The sequence below is a fragment of the Phocoena phocoena genome, chromosome 5, assembly GCF_963924675.1.
Source record: "Phocoena phocoena chromosome 5, mPhoPho1.1, whole genome shotgun sequence".
Classification (NCBI taxonomy): domain Eukaryota; kingdom Metazoa; phylum Chordata; class Mammalia; order Artiodactyla; family Phocoenidae; genus Phocoena; species Phocoena phocoena.
The window spans coordinates 106875290-106897514 of record NC_089223.1 but is presented as its reverse complement, the minus strand read 5'-3'; the positions used below and the strand labels follow the sequence as shown (position 1 = coordinate 106897514).

Genomic DNA, 22225 nt, shown 5'->3' with positions numbered 1-22225 from the left:
AACTTGCCTCTTGTCCCTCTATATCTCAGGAGTGTGTAATATCATAATGATTCTGGTCCATGACTCTTCATGGACTTACTGTTTATCTTCCTCCAAATGGCAAAGGCAGAAACAGATTGAGTTACTTAGGCAGAGTTCTGTGTTAGAGCTGTGAACCACCTCTTCGCCCTACTTTTTTTAATCAAAAGGGTTCTTAGGTTTCCATTCAATCTCTGTGGCTGTTGCTATTGTGTAAACCTCTTGCTCCAACCTTCTGGGTGATCTTTTGGGACCGTGCTTCATCTCAAATGTTTCCGTCTCCTCCCAGCACACCTAGAGGATAAAATGCTGCCTGCTTTCTTATTTATGATTGTAAATTTAAATGGTACATTTAATATTCTCAAGCAGTATTTACACAGGACTTAAAGTAGTTCTTTCTTAAACAGAAATGGAGGTTTTTTTCACTGCAAATGAATATTGAGGGCTATATTTTGCTGGGCTTTTTTCCATCTTCCCAACTATAAAAGAGCAATATTTTCAATTTTATCAGCTTCCATCCATTGTTTCCTCAAAAATCAGATTAGAATATGGTGAGAGGCCATTTGTCTATTAGTCTAGCCTAATTCTTAGAAGTAAAAGAGAATTGAATGAGATTAGAGAAGCATGAAGTTTGTACATTTTATACTAAATGAAATCAGCCAAAACAATAAACATTAGCTCAATTAAATAACTGTTGGAACAATGGATTGTTTATATCTGTGTGTGTGTGTGTGTGTGTATATCATTTGAATGTTGCATTGATGGTCTTATTCTGCTAATAAGATGACATTTATGAAACAAGAGAATTTTTAATCATGAAACTTCAATCTGTATTTTTGATACACTTTCAAGAAGCCCTGTCTCCAGGAAACCCAAGTTCTTCCAAGCCTTCCTAATATGAAAACCATGAGGCATAAAATTAGCAAGTAATAAGAAATTTCACTTTCAATCTCATAATATTAAAGTTGTCCCTCAGTGTCCACAGGGGATTGGTTCCAGGAACCCCCACTGTTGCCAAAATTCAAGGATGCTCAAGTCCCTTAGGTGAAATGGCTTAGTACAGTCGAGCCTCTGTGTCGGTGGGTTCCATGTCGGTGTGTTCCACCCACGCACACACACACGACACACATCTTCATGGAGTTCTCATGTTCTCATTTCTAAACCCATGATATTATAAGTGAAAACTTACTCCAACTCATGAAACATTTCAAATTCACAAGTGTTTACCTTTGGGCACAGAAATCTTTACCAACATTGACCTACTCTATAATCATGAAGAAGGTCTTCTAAACAGCAGTTTGAAAGTATGTTAAGTTTTCATATCTACCTGTACATCAGTATTTGAATTTTCAATGTGCTTTTCATTGGAAAGGAAAATTTGATGCTATACAAAGAATAGAAAATAATAAAATCATACATCATCTATTTATCATACTTCATACAGGGAGGAAGAGTACTTGTTTTGTAATGACCAACAGGATACACGATGCAAAGAAAATTGCAAAGCTGTGCATTGCCAACACGACACAGGTGTACACCACATGAGGATATGAAACAAGCCAGTACTAATGGGTGTGTTGACAGCTATGAGTCTACACTGTGTTTCTCCCAAAGTGCACTGGTGTGTTTGTTATGTGTTACTTTACTTTTTTATTTGTTTTAGAAATCCTCAAGCCCACCCCTAAACACAGTGGCTAAGTACTAGGAGTGAAGATGAACCTGCCTGGAAAACAGTTGTTGTCAGTGAGTCTCTTAGACTCATATTGATGTTAGGGAACCAATTCCCCCCTTAGACCCATGTCTATCTGGGAGGTACTACGGACGGAGTTCATATCTCATGTAGACCAGACACTGTCTGTATAATAAATGTATAAGAGCATCTTTAATCTTTGCAACAATTCTATAAAGCAGTGTTTCCCTGTCTTACCTTATCATATAATCACCAGGACAGTATTCATTAAAAAATATAGATTTCTGGACCACCTCCAGTCCTACAGAATTAGTCTCTATGAGGAGTCTGTGAATAAGTAGTTTTTAAAGACACCTCATGAGATTTTTAAGATTAGGTAAGGGAAACGCTGCTGAAGGTAGTATTATACCCATTTTATCAAGGAGGAAACGGAGACTCAGCTAAGTAACTTGTATAACAAATTAACTGTGAAGGCGTAATTCAAATTACAGTATAACTCCAAATTTCTACCTACCATGTTACCTTGCTGCAGGTCATGAGGTCAAGCAAATGTGTAAGGCTACAATGAAAATTCTGTATTACAGACATTCAATTCTGGATTTAAAAGAAAATGTAAAATTGTGTAGTTTCTTCCTCTGTTTTGGTTAGGACAGTTATACTGAACCAATTGCAGAATTATAAAGGGCTTCATAATTATATGCGGAGTATAAAGGGCTCCAACCACTGCTACCAAAGCACTCTAGAAATGCTTTTTGAATATGGGATAGAAGTGTTCTGTCCTATATATTCCAAATGAGGGCAAAATGGTCAAAAACAAGCAAAAATAAAAAGCCACATACTGTTTAGATTTCTCTAGGTGCTGAGACCATATGGGAAGGGTTCCTCTTCCCATTCACCCCTTGATCAACAGCAGTAATGGACACGTTACAGTTGAGAATATGGTCTATGTTCAAAGTAGAGAATTCCCTGGAATCTCTTTTCTGCTTAATGACATACAGAGAACAGGGTGAAGCAACTAAAATTGGAGAGGACCCTGCCTTTATTTCACAGAATTATTGTTTCTTAGGATTTAAATGAGGCTTTCTGAATACGTTGGGGAGGTTAATGAACCCCTGGCAGAAATCTATCATTCCTAATTTATAATCCAGGCAGTATTAGTAGAAATTCTCTCAATTTTGAACTTTTATATCAAAAATCAAATGTCTAACAAACATAGCCTTGAAATGAATATGTATAAAAGGCACTCAAAGGTTTTCCATGGTGTGCACAGCATGAATTGTTTTAGGGAATCAATTTCCAGATCCTTAACTTCCGTGGTTCTTTTTCTTAGAATTGTCTGGAATATGCCTGTGTTTACAATAAGTCTTTTGCTATTTTATGTGGGAAAAAAAGAAAAACCGTCACGCATTCCAAATCTTGATATATTGCATTAGCCAGAGGTATAAAATCCACTTTTGGATGTAAAACTAAAATAGATTTTGCAATATCGGTTTTAACAAAGATATTCTTAATGGTTGATCAGGGCATCCTAAATGTACAAAGGCACTTTCTTTCCTTCTCTTATCTTCTTCTTGGATTGATCCCTTGATCATTATGTAGTATCCTTCCTTGTCCCTTGTAACAGTCTTTATTTTAGTCTATTTTGTCTGATATGAGTATTGCTACTCCAGATTTCTTTTGATTCCCATTTGCATGGAATACCTTTTTCCATCCCCTCACTTTCAGTCTGTATGTGTCCCTAGATCTGAAATGGGTCTCTTGTAGACAGCATATATAGGTCTTGTTTTTGTATCCATTCAGCCAGTCTACGTTTTTTGGTTGGAGCATTTAATCCATTTACATTTAAGGTAATTATCGATATGTATGTTCTTATTGCCATTTTAAAAATTGTTTTGGATTTGTTTTTGTAGGTCTTTTTTCTTCCCCTTCCTCTTTTGTTCTCTTGTGATTTGATGACTATCTCTAGTGTTGTGTTTGGAGTGCTTGTTCTTACGCGGGCCTCTCACTGTTGTGGCCTCCCCCGTTGCAGAGCACAGGCTCCAGACGCGCAGGCTCAGCGGCCATGGCTCACGGGCCCAGCCGCTCCGCGGCATGTGGGATCTTCCCGGACCGGGGCACGAACCCGTGTCCCCTGCATCGGCAGGCGGACTCTCAACCACTGCGCCACCAGGGAAGCCCAGCTTGTTCTTTTTTGTGTGTGTATCTCTTGTAGCTTTTTGGTTTGAAGTTCCCATGAGGTTTTGATATAGCAGTCTCTCTATATATACAAGGTTGTTTTAAGTTGCTGGTCTCTTAATTTCAAATCCATTTCCCATTTCCTGCATTTGTGCTCTCCTCTTCTCATGGTTGCTGGTTTTGATATCATACTTGTATGTGGATGATTTCCTATTTTACTGTATGTTTGCCTTTACTGGTGAGCTTTCCCATTTGTGATTTTCTTGTTTCTAGTTGTGGCCTCTTTTTTTTTTTTTTTTCCCCCACCTAGAGAGGTTTCTTTAGCATTTGTTGTAAAGCTGGTTTGGTGGTGCTGAATTCTCTTTGCTTTTGCTTATCTGTAAAGCTTTTGATTTCTTCATTGAATCTGAAGGAGAGCCTTACTGGATAGAATATTCTTGGTTGTAGGTTTTTCCTTTTCATCACTTTAAATATCCTTCTCTTATTACTAATTTTTAAAAAGTGAATCTTGGCCCCAGTTGGAAAGTTCTGGATATAGAACATTCAAAACAGTTGTTATGACTTGTGCGTTTTAAAATTTAACTGAATGTCTTCTAAGACTAACTTGTTCAAGGAAGAATCTCATCTATTGGTAAATATGTTGTGATTTATTTTAGGATCAGGATGCATTTAGGATCAGGCTGCATTGATCAATATTTTACTGAATCATGAAAAATTACTGTGAACTTCACCTTATAAAATGTTTAATGTTATATATCATATTAATAAAACAAACTTAAACTTATGCTGAAACATTTTACATGGCAAATGCAATGATACATGTTTTTCAAAATTAGTTTAGGGGTAATGCAGGCAAAACATTTGTAGATCACAGAACATAGTTGTTAGTGTCTGGATCATAGCTGGTGTTCAATAAATAAAAGCTGAATAAATAATTATTGAATACTGAATGAATACCCAAGCAGCCACCCTAAGAACCTATGGCACAGATCCAGAACACCATGAAATACCTGAAAATTTCCTCTCAAATTAAAAACAGCTCAATTCTCCTGGCCTTAGGTTCAGGAATCCTCAAAGATGCATCTAGTAAACCCCTATCCCCTAGAGGTAATTGTGGACAAAGGGAAAGATCAAATTGCATAGCCTTTGGCATGAAGTGTACAACTGCCCATTAGCCAGATTGAGTTATATCTCCCTGCACCTCCTGCATTTGAAATGTTAGGGTTTGAGTTTGAAATGACCACCTTAAAGGATAGCGTATTTTGCATGCTCACTGAAATACAGATCTATCATGTGGAATGTCATGACAAGGGAAATTAATCTTTAAGAACCTAGAGGACACCAGTGTGATCTGGTTTCCCAAATGTAATTGCCAACCCTTTGCCGTGCTCTGTTTAAGACCCCAGACATGTTCCAATCCCCAGCCCTTTGCTGCTACCTCCCTCTGTCCACTTGCCTCAAATGTTTTTCATTCCCACAGCTGGGTTGTCCCCCTACAGGCTTTCTTCTGCCTGCCCAGCTGATGACGTTTTTCTGGCTCCAGAAAACTTCCGAGATTGTTATAAACAGTGCTTACAGGGGACAAAGGATTGTCCCAATTAAAACAACAACAACAACAAAACTAGGAAAGTCTTGCAAGAATCCGAATGGGGGGGTAGCCGACATGAACACTTTATGTTATTTCTCTCTTCTTCATTCCCCCCATCATTAAACAGGAACATGTCATTGTTTTGAAAGCTTGGGAGTTAAAACTAAGGTTTTAGCTGTGGCCAAAGGTCTATTGAATAGTCAGTCAGTGCTGCTGAGATACCTGAAACACTTTTTCTCATTTCATAATCACTTCACTGTTACACTGGGGTGTTCTAAGGGATGGGCAGTAATTGGAAAATAAGAATAAATTCAGCCCTAAATCTAAGTCTTGATTTAACAGGCCTTTTCTCCCTGCTGGTTTAAGAATAATTGAAAAAAAAAAAAAAAGGCTCAATTAGTTTAAATAAGATGCAGTAACATTTTATTTTGTTCATTAGAATATTATTTAATTATCATTATTTGCATGATGGGATTTTGCTTATAACTCTGATTACACTGAGTTTAAGTGGACAGAAAACTGTTGTCACAAAAATGGAATGAGAAGATGTTGTTTACAGTCTTGTGTTTTCCGCCAGTATTCTGTTTTTTCCAACAGCTGCAGTAGGACATGCTGTTGGTATTTGGAGGCTTCTAGAAAGAGAAGTGGCCAAGTTTATTTTCCTAATCTCTAAATTCAGCACATAGGTCACCACTCAAACACCTTTTCTATGTGTGCATTAACAGTCATTATTAAATGCTCTCAGTCACGACACCTTACAAGGAGGCCTAAAAGCCAGGGTAGGGCTCTGATCCCCAAGTGTTCTGCCACTGAGCACATGTGATTTATCTGCAGAAGTTATTTAACCTCTCTTCACTTCATTGTTAAAATTGTAATAAATAAAGGTTCTAGATTAGCAAAAATATCCTTTATACTAAAAAAGGAATGCTCACTTCTGACAGACTTATTTTCAAGCTGTGTCCAATATGTTCACTCTTATTTTAGTCCGTGTCATGGTGGTAATGATAACTAGCACTGCTATTTATGGGAACCACTGTATTTTTAGCCTAGAAAGGGGGCTGGGCAAAACTTCTCTGTTTTTTTGGCCTGATCATGGACAGCTCTCATGTTTTCTTAATTTATGGCCCATCATCTGCTATTATTAGATATCACAAATGAATTTATCCCCTAAGTGTGACTAAAGCTAAGTCATGAATGATTCTGCATGAAGGCGAGTATTCCTGGATGCTCAGGCAACCAAATTTCTGATTCAGTTTTGGAACTTTTAGTACAGGAGGGGCATGTATAAAGTCTCTCCCTAATTCTTTCACTTGATTTCCAGTCTTCCACACAGACTGTCATTGTTCCTAAACTCAAGTAAATGAAGAACCATAAAAACTGACTATTAATAATTCCCTAGCAGGTTAAGAAAATCAGTCTTATCCATTTATAAAATAAGTACCAGGGAAGCATATTATTATTTTTGTTAAATGGAAACTTAGACTAAGGTACTTAAATGTAAAAATCATCATTAAATGGGATCTTTGGAGGCCAAAGTAAAGGGAAAGTATTTTTCCGTGGGAAAGCTTCTTAATGACACTTTTATTAATGAATATAATTCCCTTCAGTGGTCTGTTAATTGCCACAGGTCACTTCTTCAGGATTCTCCATAATTACTTTAACTATGTGCTTTTCTTTCCGTCTCTGTCTCTCTCACAATCTCCCTCCCTCCCTCCCTCCCTCGTCTAATATGATACCATTTCCAGACATGTTAAAAGGGTTAACGTAGGAAAAACCCAATAGCAAGCTGCAGAGCCTCATACTTGAGTTGAAAACTCTTTACTAAAAAATAATGCATTAGGCTGAAAACATGAGAATCAGAGTCACATTTCCTCCTGTTCTGTATTCTCTTGCTAATGGTTACACCAAGGGAAACTTTATGGCTGACTAGATCCATCCTGGGGGAACAATGATTTCAGATGTTTCTGAAATATCACTTGCTTTCCCTAAACTTGTTTCAATCAATTTTTCTCATCCATTCTTGATTTTATGCATATATAAAGGCTGTTGTTTGGAGCCAGGAGTTCCATAAGCATACTAGAAGCTGTGTAATATAACCTTTCATTTCAATGATTAAAATTTATTTTTTTTGTCATAGCACTCCTCTTAACATTACGTTCTGGAATTCCATTCCAAGGACAAGTTCACATTAACAATAACCTTCAATTAAAAAAAAATCCTGCATACTTTTCCTGCCTATATCATTTATATTTCAAGCCAATTAAAAGATATATTGGAACATCATAAAACTACCTGATATTTTTTGTCTCTTCCCTCTAAAAATTGGTGAGAATTTTACTGCGATCCTATTCACAAAGTACTACTGTGCATATTACTTTTTGTAATACCATCAAATATTTCCCATCTCAAGTATTTTCCATTTCAATATTTTCCATTTCCCACCAACTGAGAATGGAAAGACTATGATGTGCCTTCCACAATTTTCTGCATAAATGAGCTGCTACTTTTAGCAAACCATTTGCTTTCTACCATACAGGCTATTTTTTAGGAATGGAATCAAGTATTCTTCTATATTCAGAATCCCTTGAAGAGTCATTGTTTGAGTTGAATTGCACATGTTTTAGGTGGCATATGTTTACTTCCATTGAAAGAACATGTCCTATTTTTGAGGAAGGAAAAGAAACTTGTGCGACATCAGATGTTTCTTGCAAAACAATTTGGTGAAATAAATGTAAATGAATCAGAAACATGTGAATTGTATTTCAGTTAAAATTAATGGGTTTAAATATGAAGGCAGTAAAGCACTCACTCGGGGGAAAGAGTGTAGCAAGTCGGGAAGTGACATCTGTTTTGTTTTCATCCGTCTTGGACTCTTGAAAATGGCCTAATACTCTGAATTCAACCTCATTCAGAGTCTCTTAAGTCTAACGATGGAGTTATAGAATGGGACAATAGTATTCAAATTAATTTTATAGCTTTATCTGGCTCCAGTTATAATGTGGGCGTCAAACATTGCCACTGTGCCATTTTTCAAAAGCACTTTCAGTTTAAAGTTAGAGGTTTTTCTATTCTCTTCTGAGGGTAAACAGTAAATTGTAGTGATGCTAAAAGTGTATTTTTTTTCATAGAACAACAATGTAAAGTTTTCAGAGTCACATATCAACTTCGTATTTATTTCCTCTTTCTAAGATGAACAGATCTAAATGGAAAACACAGGGGGCAGAATGCATACACACGTACGCAGGAGAAGGGCACAGGGAGAAAAGGTGATGGAATAGAGTGAGAGAGAACGAGAGAGGAGGGAAGGAATAAGCAGTGCATGCAGGGGTGAGGTCATCAAGCCTCATTTCAAAAGTAAAGCGCTCAAACCACACTACTTATTTTAGTCACAAAAATTTTATCCCATAGTTTTATAGTCATATCATTTATGCTTGCTTAAAAACAACTACATAGCTTCTTTTTATTTTTTTCAATTTTAAAAAAATGCATTACTCTGAAAAGCAGGGACAAAAATGAACTACAAAAAAAAAAAAAAGACTTACAAATAATTTTCCCTGTCAACATGCCTCAAAATGTGAGTACTGTAAGTCTGATATGATATTTCAGTTTCTCAACTCTCAGTCTCTGAAAACAGGGACATTTTAAGTGTTCCAGTAACTTGCAAGAGACAAGGAGTATGTAACTGGATTGTGTGTTTATATATATATTCTTTTGTTTTTGAGATAATATATGACACTGCTTAAGTAGCCTCTGAACAACCTGGTAGAGAAATGTAGGAACAGAAGTCCTTTCTGTATAAGTTGAAGGTACAGTAAAGCATAGGGCTGTTTTTGTGTGTTAGGAGCCTGCTGGTTTGTTTCCTGAGAACATGAGGTTGTATCAGTCATTGGAGCTCAGCGTCTCTCTGACCACTCAGAGCTCCGCCGCTGCTCACCACTGAGTTTGGAATGAAGATGCTGCTCCTTGATTTCTCTGTGCCAAAAGGTTCATCGCTTCAAACTCTTAGAAGCGTCTCCCCTCTTTGCTCCTCTATCTGTTCCATAATTGGGCAGGAGATGTGTTTTAGCTGCTACCACAGCCCTTTGTTGCTTTATTTAACCTTCTCCTCATCCTAGTTTAGTGGATAAAAAACGGAGTGGCTAGGCTGTTTCATTTACACCTTAAATCAGTGGCAATATAACATTTAGAACTGGTTTTGAGCTCCCAGAGTCACTCTTTAGGGCTCTACTACTCAACATAAAGTCTAAATCCTAACCCCTAATTTGTGTCAATGAAAATACATGAATAGTGCCAACTTTATCTTCATCACCGTCAACAGTAAATATTTATAAAGTCCTCAATTAAGTAACTTACTACGTAATATCTCTCCTGAGCACATTATTCCGATGGTATATTGCCTTTGAGGAGGGATACATTGTGATTTATTTTCCATCATGATTTGGTGCCGTGACTTTTTGTTACAAGATCTGATCTTTGCTTTTGGTGTTGTTGTTCCACTTCATGGCAGGCCTACCCTTGTAGCAGTGATAAGGAATGTGAAGTTGGGAGATACTGCCACAGTCCCCACCAAGGATCTTCGGCCTGCATGGTGTGTCGAAGGAAAAAGAAGCGCTGCCATAGAGATGGCATGTGTTGTCCTGGCACCCGCTGCAATAATGGTAAAGGTCTCGCTCAGTGTTGAAGGGCCTCTTTCCTTTCACGTAGGAGGCCTGGCTACCAAGTTAGGCTGCCTTCTCCTTAGTCAGACTCCTGAAATGTAAGGAGCCTTTCAAAATTGGCAGGAATGGGATCAGGGTTTAGATATGTATAAGATTACCTGGATTCCCTCTCAAATCTTAGTTTTCCTGGGCTCTGACCATCTCCTATAATTTATAATCTACGCTGATCTAGGATTTGCCGTATTGAAATGTTGCATATAAATAGCTAGATGTTCTATTCCACTGAACACTTAAGCAAATACGTGCAAAGGAACCAAAGATTTAGCAATACACTTGTGAATCTGTTTTCCATTTCCATACTAGTTTCATACTTTTATACTCAAGGTGTCCTTTTTTTTTTGGTACACGGGCCTCTCACTGCTATGGCCTCTCCCTCCTGCTGCGGAGCACAGGCTCCGGACGCGCAGGCTCAGCGGCCATGGCTCATGGGCCCTGCTGCTCCGCGGCACGTGGGATCCTCCCAGACCAGGGCACGAACCCGTGTCCCCTGCATCGGCAGGTGGACTCTCAACCACTGCGCCACCAGGGAAGCCCCCAAGGTGTCCTCTTTTGAAGGCCCTACCCCGTGGCATGCACAAATGCTGATGGAGTGGTTGGTTTCTCCAAAAGGAGACACAGGAGTCTATTCCCCGGCCTTCACCCAATCTCAATGAGCTTAGAAGCAGACAATTCAGCATTAATGATAAAATGAAGAATCACCAACAACACATGGTAAAACCATTCAATAATTGCAGAAGGTGATCAGAAACATATACTTATTCATACAAAACAACATAATCAGGCTCATAATCCTATACTTATTCCTGACCTCTGGGCATAGTCCTATTGGAAGTACCCTGGACAAGAAGAGGTGAAGGGAAGACCTCATACCATTAGAGGTGTTTACAGTGTAGACAAGGATTATACTGTTGATTGAAAAAGGAACCTTGATCTTTTTCTGATCAGATGTCTGATTAGACAATTTTAAGGTATTAAGAGCTAATAAGAATTTAATACTTTACTATGTCACTATTCTAAGCACTTCACATGTATTCACAGTAATTTAGTGAAATGAATTCTGTTTTCATCCTTATTTTTGCCCAAGGTCACTTGGTCTTGAGGGTGGCAAGATTCAAATCAAGAAATCCTGGCTCAGGACCATACTATTCAATTCGCAGTCTGGACAAATATATAAATAAATGAATAGATGGATGAATAGACAGATGATATCGATAAATGGCTTCATACCTCACATCAGGAGAATACTTGGATAAGAATCACATTTTAGAGAATTGAATAAGTCTAACTAATTACCTGACCATCTCCAGGCATCTGTATCCCCGTCACTGAGAGCATCTTAACTGCTCACATCCCAGCTCTGGACGGCACTCGGCACAGAGATGGAAACCATGGTCACTACTCAAACCACGACTTGGGATGGCAGAATCTAGGAAGAACACACACTAAGATGTCACATATAAAAGGTAGGGATATCTGTAGCTCTATGTTTACTTTTTCTTGTTTTATAATGAAGTAAAAGAAAAATATCGGTAATTAATTCCATTGGTTTTGTGTGCAATTTGAAAAAAAAATATTGGGAAGTTACTTTAATAGCAAGATTTTAACTGAATTTCTTAATTCTTAATTTTGAGGATGCTAGAGGTTTCTTAGAGATTTTAAATTGTTAGAAAATACATATTGCAATAATTGCAGTACCCTAATTAACCATGCCATTTTCTAAACAGCCTTTTTACAAGATGTTTAGAACAAATCTTTTATACAAGCATTTCTCTTCCATATTCAAGCATAAAGCATTCCAAAAAATAACTGGGAAAATGTTTGCTGCCGTATGATTAAATCACTAAGATTTAGAGTCTTTTTCTCATCTTTGCAGATTCAAAAATTGTATTTCACTTACCAACCAGATAATATACTGCACATAAACCAATTTACCAAAAATAATTGAGATTACATATGCCCATAAAATGACCTTCCTTGTGTCAAAATATTTGGGAAGCCTAATCACTAATAGTAAAATTTAAAAGTATGAAATTATTGAACCCAGTTACTAATAGTAAAATTTTGAAAAATAGAAATACCTATATTTTTTTTGTTTTGAAATACCTATATTTTTAAAGGAAGTTTTTGCAAGTGTATTCTGTGGAGCACTATTCTTTCAAGACGTTCTGTGAATGAAAGAGCCCTGTGTTCAAGAGTTTTGTAATAAGGTATCTCCCCATTTCTGGAACTTTATAATTAACAGTGATATACTGAAGTCCAGCAATGAGGAAAACTGGTTAAGTTTTTTAAACGTTGTATTTCCCTGGCTTACTTGACCACAGAACCATTTCCCCCCATTTTCACCTTCTGCCGAGCTAGTATCCTAGAGAATATCTGACCTATTAGTCCAACCTGGAATACTAATGGTCAAATCAATAGGGCTAAAGAGACTGACAATTCCTCGTCAATTATCCCTTGTCTACACTCCCTGAAGGCCTAAGTGCTTTACCCACATCTCCTGTTTCTAGTCCACCAAATTCACATGCATTTGTTAGTACCTGAGTATCCTTCTTTATTCTGACAGATATCTATGTCACAGTACAGTTTCAAATTTATTGCTTTAATCTAATTATATGTGGAATTTTCTGATGGCAGCCAATAATACATCTTATACAACTCAGCTAGTGAGTTGCATCCACATCACACAGTGGAACTGGTGACATCTGGGCTGACAGCTAACCTTTTAGAACAGGCTTGGCACATTACGGCCTGTGAGCGAAATCTGTCCTAACGCCATTTTTTTTTTTTGCGGTACGCGGGCCTCTCACTGTTGTGGACTCTCCCGTTGCGGAGCACAGGCTCCGGACGCGCAGGCTCAGCGGCCATGGCTCACAGGCCCAGCCGCTCCGTGACATGTGGGATCTTCCCAGACCGGGGCACGAACCCGTGTGCCCTGCATTGGCAGGTGGACTCTCAACCACTGCGCCACCAGGGAAGGCCCTGGTGCCATTTTTGTAAATAATGTTTTATTGTAACACAGACTTGCCCATTCACGTAGGCATTATCTATGGCGGTTTTTATGATACAACAGCAGGATGAGGAGCTGTGACACAGATCACATGGCCTAAAAAGTTTAAATTATTTACAATCTGGCAGGTTACAGAGAAACTTGTTGACTAGTACTTTTTTTTATAAAGATTACACATCAGCGCAGCTGTGATGTGTGGGTGTTCTTTGCTGACTTGATTGTTTTTCTGAATTAAATACCCACATTTGTGCTCCTACATCATTTTTATGATGGGTTCTTGGTGACCCTGGGGCTATCTGCCCTTGCTCTGCTCCACTCTGTATCTCAGCTTTTTATAGACTTCATTTCCTGGGCTCCCCGTCAGATGGCTTCCGACCACAAGGGTTTGGCTGTGGTGAGACTGAGAGGTAGAGGAAGGGAAAAGCCAAAAGATTCTCTCTGCCTCAGGTAGTGTTTCTGGCAGAGCTGCACCTCCTTGGGGCCTCAGCTCCTGCCAGGTGGGCCTGTTGGGATTCCAGTTCCTGCCCTTGCCCCATTCAGATACTACTGGCTCCTTTGGATCCTCCAGACTAAATGTGGTAGTGGCTTCCTGTTGTGTTGCTTTACCATACTCTGGTACTTCTTAGCCCTGCCACTCACTACCTATGTGACCAGTTCTCTGCATTAAATATCTTCTCTTTTGAATACTCAGAGATTCTGTGTTCCTGGCTAGATTTTAACCGATACATGGTCTTTAGGAGTCCCAGACAATTATAGCCTTCTCCTTGAATCAGAGTTTGTTTACTCTTTCCAAGAAGATACCAAATTAATTAATTTGAAAGCAATTCTGTTTACTTATTTTCACTCACCTAGTAAACAAAAAAAGAACAGAGAAATATCTAAAAGCACACCATGCCAAAGTAAAGAGAAGATTTTTTTCTAAAGTGTCATGGTGAAATATTTTGGTCATCATCTCCGTAGGGCATGAAGGAGACCCCTGTCTACGATCATCAGACTGCACTGAAGGGTTTTGCTGCGCTCGTCACTTCTGGACCAAAATCTGCAAACCAGTGCTCCATCAGGGAGAAGTCTGTACCAAGCAACGCAAGAAGGGCTCTCACGGGCTGGAAATCTTCCAGCGGTGTGACTGCGCAAAAGGCCTGTCTTGTAAAGTATGGAAAGATGCCACCTACTCCTCCAAGGCCAGACTCCACGTGTGCCAGAAAATATGACCACCTCTGAGGGAAGAAAAGCATCACTAGCAGACTGTGAATCTGTATTTAATACATTATAGCATGGGGGAAAACAGGATTTGGATTTCAGAAGGGCTAAAATGAGGAATGTCATAAGAATATAGATCACAGAAAGAGAAAGAAAATGGAGCAGATTAGAAAGGGTGACAAGTGTGGTACAATCAGTGTGTTTCCACCATGCACCTTGTTTATGTAAATAATGTATACATTTGTGAAAATGCTATGACTCAAAAAAAAAAAAAACAGTGAAATTACTAACGAATACCATGTGACTTTCCAGCAGTTTAGGTTGTGCTAGAGGATCAGTTTCCTTCACATTGGTGATTGATTGCCTATAAAAATAACCTAAAAGCCATATTTCTCTTTAAAGTTATACTTTAACAACAAAATAATACTCCCCATATATCCTGGCATACAATAGACTCTAAAACATGAAAAGAGGAGTTGTTAAATAGGAAACGAAAGCGTGGAGCAGAGTTAATTTGCAACACAGAATCACCTTTTAATTTGGAACACTACTTCTTACCACTCAAAGACCTTCGTAGATGATAAGAAAAAAAGCAGTCGATATTTTCCAAATAATATCAAAATAATCACAGGTCTTTTGTCTAGTCCTTCAGAAAAAAACAAACTCGTTTTTCCTCACACTGCTTATTTACATTTTTCAAAACTTTTTAATTTCACTTATAATTAATAAGAACCAGTATAATAAGACAAAAATAATCCATTCAGCTTCTAAAGGATCTAAATTGCATCTCTCTTGATTGTATGTGATTCCTACCCATTTTATTCTCCATATTATACACGTTATTTGTGAATAGCACCGAGCAGAATTTTCAGATTGTAAAAGTTTTAAGATGCCCAAAATAAAAGTTACTAGATCACATTTTTTAAAGCTTTGGCATTTCCTATTTTTGATAGAATTGGACATTTATTCTTTACATACTCTGCAATATAGTAGGGTAAAGCTGATAAAAGAGACGAGCTACATGTGTCCTGCACTGAAGCACAGCAAGGAAATAAATAGGGAAAACGTTGTCAAGTATTGGCAACACATAGATCGTATGTCTGAAGCACAAACTCCCTTTTCATATTTGAAGCCCAAGGCTGTACAACCTAAATGGAAGTTTTCCATGGGATTTGCTATCACAATATTTACTACACAGATGAGTTCAGCGTGAGTTAACAACTACTTGACCTCAAAATATTTATTTTCTATTTTTGAGGTCCTAAAATAATCTTAACATGAGGAGGTCTCATTAAATGGACTCCAAGGCAGGTAGGATATAGTAAGCTTCCATTGCCCTCGGTAAGCTTCTTTCTAACTGGCTGGCACCATCTGATTTTTTCTGCACCAGCCTCTCTCTACAACAGCTGTTTCTTTGCCAAAGATACAGTTTCTGTTTTCTGCAGTCATTGAGATTAAAAAAGTATAAATGGAATAACTTGTAAAATGGACATTTTGCTAATCTACAGAAACCACAGGTTCTAAATTCTTTGAATCCATTTTATTACTTTTTTACTTTACTCAGTTCTAAATATTATGTCTAGAGCATAAAGCAAAAAAGTTATCTTATAGTTGTTACTTTTGACCTTTTCTTTTATAGACCTTAAGTCACTCCTTAATTTTCTTTTACTTAAATCCCAGTTGCAGTCTCACATTCAAGTTCTCCCAGTAGAAACTCAACCTGAGCCTGCATGTCTATTAAGAATTTCAGCTTCCCACATACATTTACAAGTATGATTAAGATTTACATTTTCCCCACATGTCCGTTAAAACTTATTAGCTAATCTATCCAAGAACCAAAGTATGTAAACAAGCAGGTTTCTATAAGCTTGGCAACATGAAAATGGAACATTTTAGTCAAACATTTCTTATATAGCAATCTGGTTTCTGCATTTTTTTCCTTATGTACATCCCTTCAAAAATTATTATTTGAAGTAATTTATTTACAGGAAATGTTAATGAGATGTATTTTCTTATAGAGATATTTCTTACAGAAAGCTCTGTAGCAGAATATATTTGCAGCTATTGACTTTGTAATTTAGGGGAAATGTATAATAAGATAAAATATATTAAATTTTTCTCCTCCAAAAATGGAATTCAAACTTCCTTGTGTTTTGCTTATGGGAAAAACTTTTATAGAATCATAGATTCTCTGAGTTCAAGTGGACTGGGTCTGATGTTGCAGTCTTAGTTGAAATCTTTTGGATGACATCACCATGAGCTGATCCAAGGCAGTTTTACTATTACTGAAGGTACTTATTTCATGGCAGGACAGCTGTAATTGTTTGTTGAAAGTTCTTCTTTTTCATTAAACTAAAGTATTCCAGCTTGTGCTTACCACCCCATTTATTCTTACTTTGCCTTCTGGAACATTTTAGAACACAAACTCCACAAACCTCTTTAAAACACTTGAAGTCACCTACCATATTTCCTATAATCTTCTCTCCAGGTTAAAATTTCCCACAATAGAGATGCCAACATGCTTAGGGTATTGGTTCATTCCTCTATGGCACAAACAAAATACAAAATATCTTTATCCCTATATAGCTATAGACTGGCCCTGCGTGAACTAAAATCTACTTCCTAGGAAGGTCTTTCCTCTGCTTCCTGAATACAAAGATGTCAGGAGTGTTTCACAAACATTATTCACCAATTATGAGACCAGGAGTGGCTGCAAGAGTCCATGTTGTATTAGAGATGTTAATGGGCTGGAAATGTGGAAAATAAACATTCTGTGACATAGTGGAATGGACTGAGTACAGCTATGGCAGCTTAATGATGCTAAAACAGTCCCATAGCTAGAAGTCATGGTTGAAGACATCTCAAGCACTGGGGAAATAATTCCCCACATTGTTCTAATTAGTCACTTAGTATATTATTAAATAGTTATCCATTTCTTCAAATCGAGAACATTTATATTTCCAAGCTACAGTGTATTTTTAGATTATATCATATCGGTGATATTTTTCTTTTCCACTGAGCTCAGTGAGATGCTCTAAAAGTGACGAATTGTCCTGATTTCCTTTTTTAGCCAAGAAACAAAATACCCTATCATAGCCTCAGGATTTGAGGAGGGGAAACAATCCATTACACCTTTCTCCTTCCCCAAATTCAGACCATTTGAGAAAAAGGTTAAGAAAGAAAGGCAGATGACAGATTACCCTATGGCTGATAAAGTTAATATTGGAAAATGTGGCATGTATCTGTGGGCAAGACGACACCAGAAAGAGACAGATTCTGTGCCCCTACTCAGGCAATACTAGACAACATCAGTTCTACCTGTTGGAACTGCCCCTGTAAAACTTACAATCTGGATGGGCACAACAGAATAATACACTTTCTTCTCGAAGTTAGTGCCAAAGAAGATGGGTAGAGAAAGGACAGAACTATGCATTTCTCATCCAATAATCTCATTTGAAATTCTCTAAAACTGGATAATCCATACCACATGAGTGAGTGAGGGATGGAGCTGAGACAAAGATTATTATACACTCCACATTAAACTAACATGAAGGATTAGAAAAGAAGACCCTCTTCCCATATTATTCCCCAGATCTTTATATTCTTAATCAGTTGTACATAACCCTTTGTCTCTGGTGAATATATGAGTTTTAACCAAAATCTGAGAAGCTATCTACTACGGTACTACATGATGAGGTCATTTTCCCAATGCCAACACTCCTTACTTATGGATCCTCTCAGGACCAGTGGCAAGCAATTGAGATTTTATCCATAGAAAATTGTAAAATGGATGAAAATAGTTCACTAATTCAATCAACCCCAGGATCACACTACACTCAGGACTGAAAACAAACAAAAAAACCCAACAACCTCCTCTTTCTTTTTGCCATCAAAATTATGTCCATCATATTATCCAGTACAGTCAATCAGAGGTTCCATAGTGAGATTACATAACACATGCATATCTAATATTAAAATGTAGAAAAGCACTTCCATCATAAAATTCTGACAAAACAGACATGCCACACTTTTAAATATAAATCCTCTTCCATTAAAAAATCCCTGGAAGAAATGAAAGTACAAAATTTAAATCTTCTTGCATGTTAAAAACAAAATAAGTTGAAGTCCAGAGAAATTATTCTATATTTGCTATCTTCAATGGGCAACATAGAAGAAATGGACAAATTCATAGAAAGGTACAACCCTCCAAGATGGAACCAGGAAGAAATAGAAAATATGAACAGATCATTCACAAGTACTGAAATTGAAACTGTGATTTAAAAACTTCCAACAAAAGTCCAGGACCAGATGGCTTTACAGGTGAATTCTAGCAAACATTTAGAGAAGAGTTAACACGTATCATTCTGAAACTTTCCCTAAATACTGAAGAAGAAGGAACACTCCTAAGCTCATCCTATGAGGCCACCATCACCCTTATACCAAAGCCAGACAAAGATATCACACACAAAAAAAAATTACAGGTCAATATCACTGATGAACAAAGATGTAAAAATACTCAACAAAATACTACCAAAGTGAATCCAAGAACACATTAAAAGGATCATTCACCATGATCACTTGGGATTTATCCCAGGGATGCAAGGATTCTTCAACATCTGAAAATCAGCCAGTGTGATACACCACATTAACAAACTGAATAAAAAACATATGATTGACCTTCAGGATGGCAGAGGAGTAAGACATGGAGATCACCTTCCTCCCCACAAATACATCAGAAATACATCTACATGTGGAACAACTCCTACAGAACACCTACTGAATGCTGTCAGAAGACCTCAGACCTCCCAAAAGGCAAGAAACTCCCCACGTACCTGGGCAGGGCAAAAGAAACAAACAAAAAAAAACAGAGATAAAAGAATAGGGACAGGACCTGCACCTCTGGGAGGGAGCTGTAAAGAAGGAAAAGTTTCCACACACTAGGAAGCCCCTTCACTGGCTGAGACAGGGGCGAGGCGGGGAGCGGGGTGAAGCTTCGGAGCCATGGAGGAGAGCGCAGCAACAGGGGTGCAGAGGGCAAAGCGGAGAGATCCCTGCACAGAGGATAAGGGCCGACCAGCACTCAAGAGCCTGAAAGGCATGTCTGCTTACCTGCTGGGGCAGGTGGGGGCTGGGAGCTGAGGCTGGGGCTTCAGAGGTCAGATCCCAGGGAGAGGACTAGGGTTGGCGGTGTGAACACAGCCTGAAGGGGACAGTGCGCCACAACTAACCGGGAGGGAGCCCAGGAAAATGTCTGGAACTGCCTAAGAGTCAAGAGACCATTGTTTCAGAGTGCGCAAGGAGAGGAGATTCAGAATACCGCCTAAACGAGCTTCAGAGATGGGCGTGAGCTGCAGCTATCAGCGCGGACAGCAGAGACGGGCATGAAACGCTAAGACTGCTGCAGCCAACAAGAAGCCTGTGTGCAAGCACAGGTCACTATCCACACCCCTCAGGGAGCCTGTGCAGCCTGCCACTGCCAGTGTCCTGTGATCCAGGAACAACTTCCCCAGGAGAACACACAGCATGCCTCAGGCTGTTGCAATGTCACGCCGACCTCAACCACCACAGGCTCAACCCACATTCTGTACCCCTCCCTCACCCTGGCCTGAGTGAGCCAGAACTCCCTAATTAGCCTGTGCTTTAACCCCGTCCTGTCTGAGTGGGGAACAGATGCCCTCAGGCGACCTACATGCCGAGATAGGGCCAAATCCAAAGCTGAACCCCAGGAGCTGTGAACAAAGAAGAGAAAGGGAAATTTCTCTGTGCAGCCTCAGGAGCAGCGGATTAAATCTCCACAATCAACTTGATGTACCCTGTATCTGTGGAATAACTGAATAGGCAATGAATCATCCCAAAATTGAGGTGGTGGACTTTGAGCCCAACTGTAGACTTGGGGTTTGCTGTATGCAACTGACTAGTTTCTGATTTGTATGTTTATCCTAGTATAGTTTTAGTGCTTGTTATCATTGGCGGATTTGTTTATTGGTTTTCTTGTTCTCCTCTCTTTTCTTTATTACTTTTTAATTTTTTTATTTTAATAATTTAATTTTGCATTTTAATAACCTTATTTATTTTTCTTTCTTTCTTTCCTCCTTTTTTTTCTGAGCTGTGTGGCTGACAGGATCTTAGTGCTCCATCCAGGTGTCAGTACTGAGCCTCTGAGGTGGGAGAGCCGAGTTCAGGCATCAAACCACCTGAGACCTCCCGGTCCCACGTAATACCAATAGGCAAGAGCTATCCCAGAGGTCACCGTCTGAACGCTAAGACCCACCTCCACTCAACGACCAGAAAGCTCCAGTGCTGGACACCCCATGCCAAACAACTAGCAAGACAAGAACACATCCCACCTATTAGCAGAGAGGCTGCCTAAAATCATACTAAGTTCACAGACACTCCACAACACACCACTGGATGTGGTCCTGCCCACCAGAAAGACAAGATCCAGCTTCATCCACCAGAACCCAGGCACCAGTCCACTCCACCAGGAAGCCTACACAACCCACTGAACCAACCTTACCCACTGGGGGCAGACACCAAAAACAGTGGGTACTATGAGCCTGCAAACAGCGAAAAGGAGACCCCAAACACAGTAAGTTAAGCAAAATGAGAAGACAGAGAAATACACAGCAGATGAAGGAGCAAAGTAAAAACCCATCAGATCAAACAAATGAAGAAGAAATAGGCAGTCTACCTGAAAAAGAATTCAGAGTAATGATAGTAAAGATGATCCAAAATCTTGGAAGTAGAATGGAAAAAGTACAAGAAATGTTTAACAAGGACCTAGAAGAACTAAAGAGCAAACAAACAATGATGAATGACTAAAGAGCAAACAAACAATGATGATTGAAATTAAAAATTCTCTAGAAGGAATCAATAGCAGATTAACTGAGGCAGAAGGACAGATAAGTGACCTGGAAGATAAAATAATGGAAATAACTACCACAGAGCAGAATAAAGAAAAAAGAATGAAAAGAATTGAGGACAGTCTCAGAGACCTCTGCGACAACATTAAACACACCAACATTCGAATTATATGGGTCCCAGAAGAAGAAGAGAAAAAGAAAGGGACTGAGAAAATATTTGAAGAGATTATAGTTGAAAACTTCTGTAACATGTGGAAGGAAATAGTCAATCAAATCCAGGAAGTGCAGAGAGTCCCATACAGGATAAATCCAAGGAGAAACACACCAAGACACATATTAATCAAATTATCAAAAATTAAATACAAAGAAAAAATATGAAAAGCACCAAGGGAAAAGCAACAAATAACATACAAGGAAATCCCCAAAAGGTTAACAGCTGATCTTTCAGCAGAAACTCTGCAAGCCAGAAGGGACTGGCAGGACATATTTAAAGTGATGAAAGGGAAAAACCTAAAACCAAGATTACTCTACCCAGCAAGGATCCCATTCAGATTTGATGGAGAAATTAAAACCTTTACAGACAAGCAGAAGTTAAGAAAATCCAGCACCACCAAACCAGCTTTACAACAAATGCTAAAGGAACTTCTCTAGGCAGGAAACACAAGAGAAGGAAAACACCTACAATAACAAACCCAAAACAATTACGAAAATGGTAATAGGAACATACATATCGATAATTACCTTAAATGTAAATAGATTAAATGCTCCAACCAAAAGACATAGACTGGCTGAATGGATACAAAAACAAGACCTATATATATGTTGTCTACAAGAGACCCACTTCAGACCTAGGGACACATATAGACTGAATTTGAGGGGATGGAAAAAGATCTTCCATGCAAACGGAAATCAAAAGAAAGCTGGAGTAGCAATTCTCATGTCAGAAAAAATAGACTTTACAATAAA

The 22225-nt window shown here is 38.5% G+C and overlaps 1 protein-coding gene across 1 annotated transcript in view; it reads left to right on the top strand.

Annotated features, from left to right (window-relative positions):
* The window catches only part of DKK2 (dickkopf WNT signaling pathway inhibitor 2), a 99035-nt gene extending 83980 nt beyond the window's left edge, over nucleotides 1-15055 (top strand). The window contains exons 2-4 of the mRNA XM_065877943.1: nucleotides 9979-10129; nucleotides 11497-11652; nucleotides 14157-15055. Coding sequence (XP_065734015.1) covers nucleotides 9979-10129; nucleotides 11497-11652; nucleotides 14157-14407 — 558 coding nt within the window. The 3' untranslated portion in view covers nucleotides 14408-15055. The remainder of the gene's footprint in view (nucleotides 1-9978; nucleotides 10130-11496; nucleotides 11653-14156) is intronic.
* Nucleotides 15056-22225: the final 7170 nt, after the last annotated feature.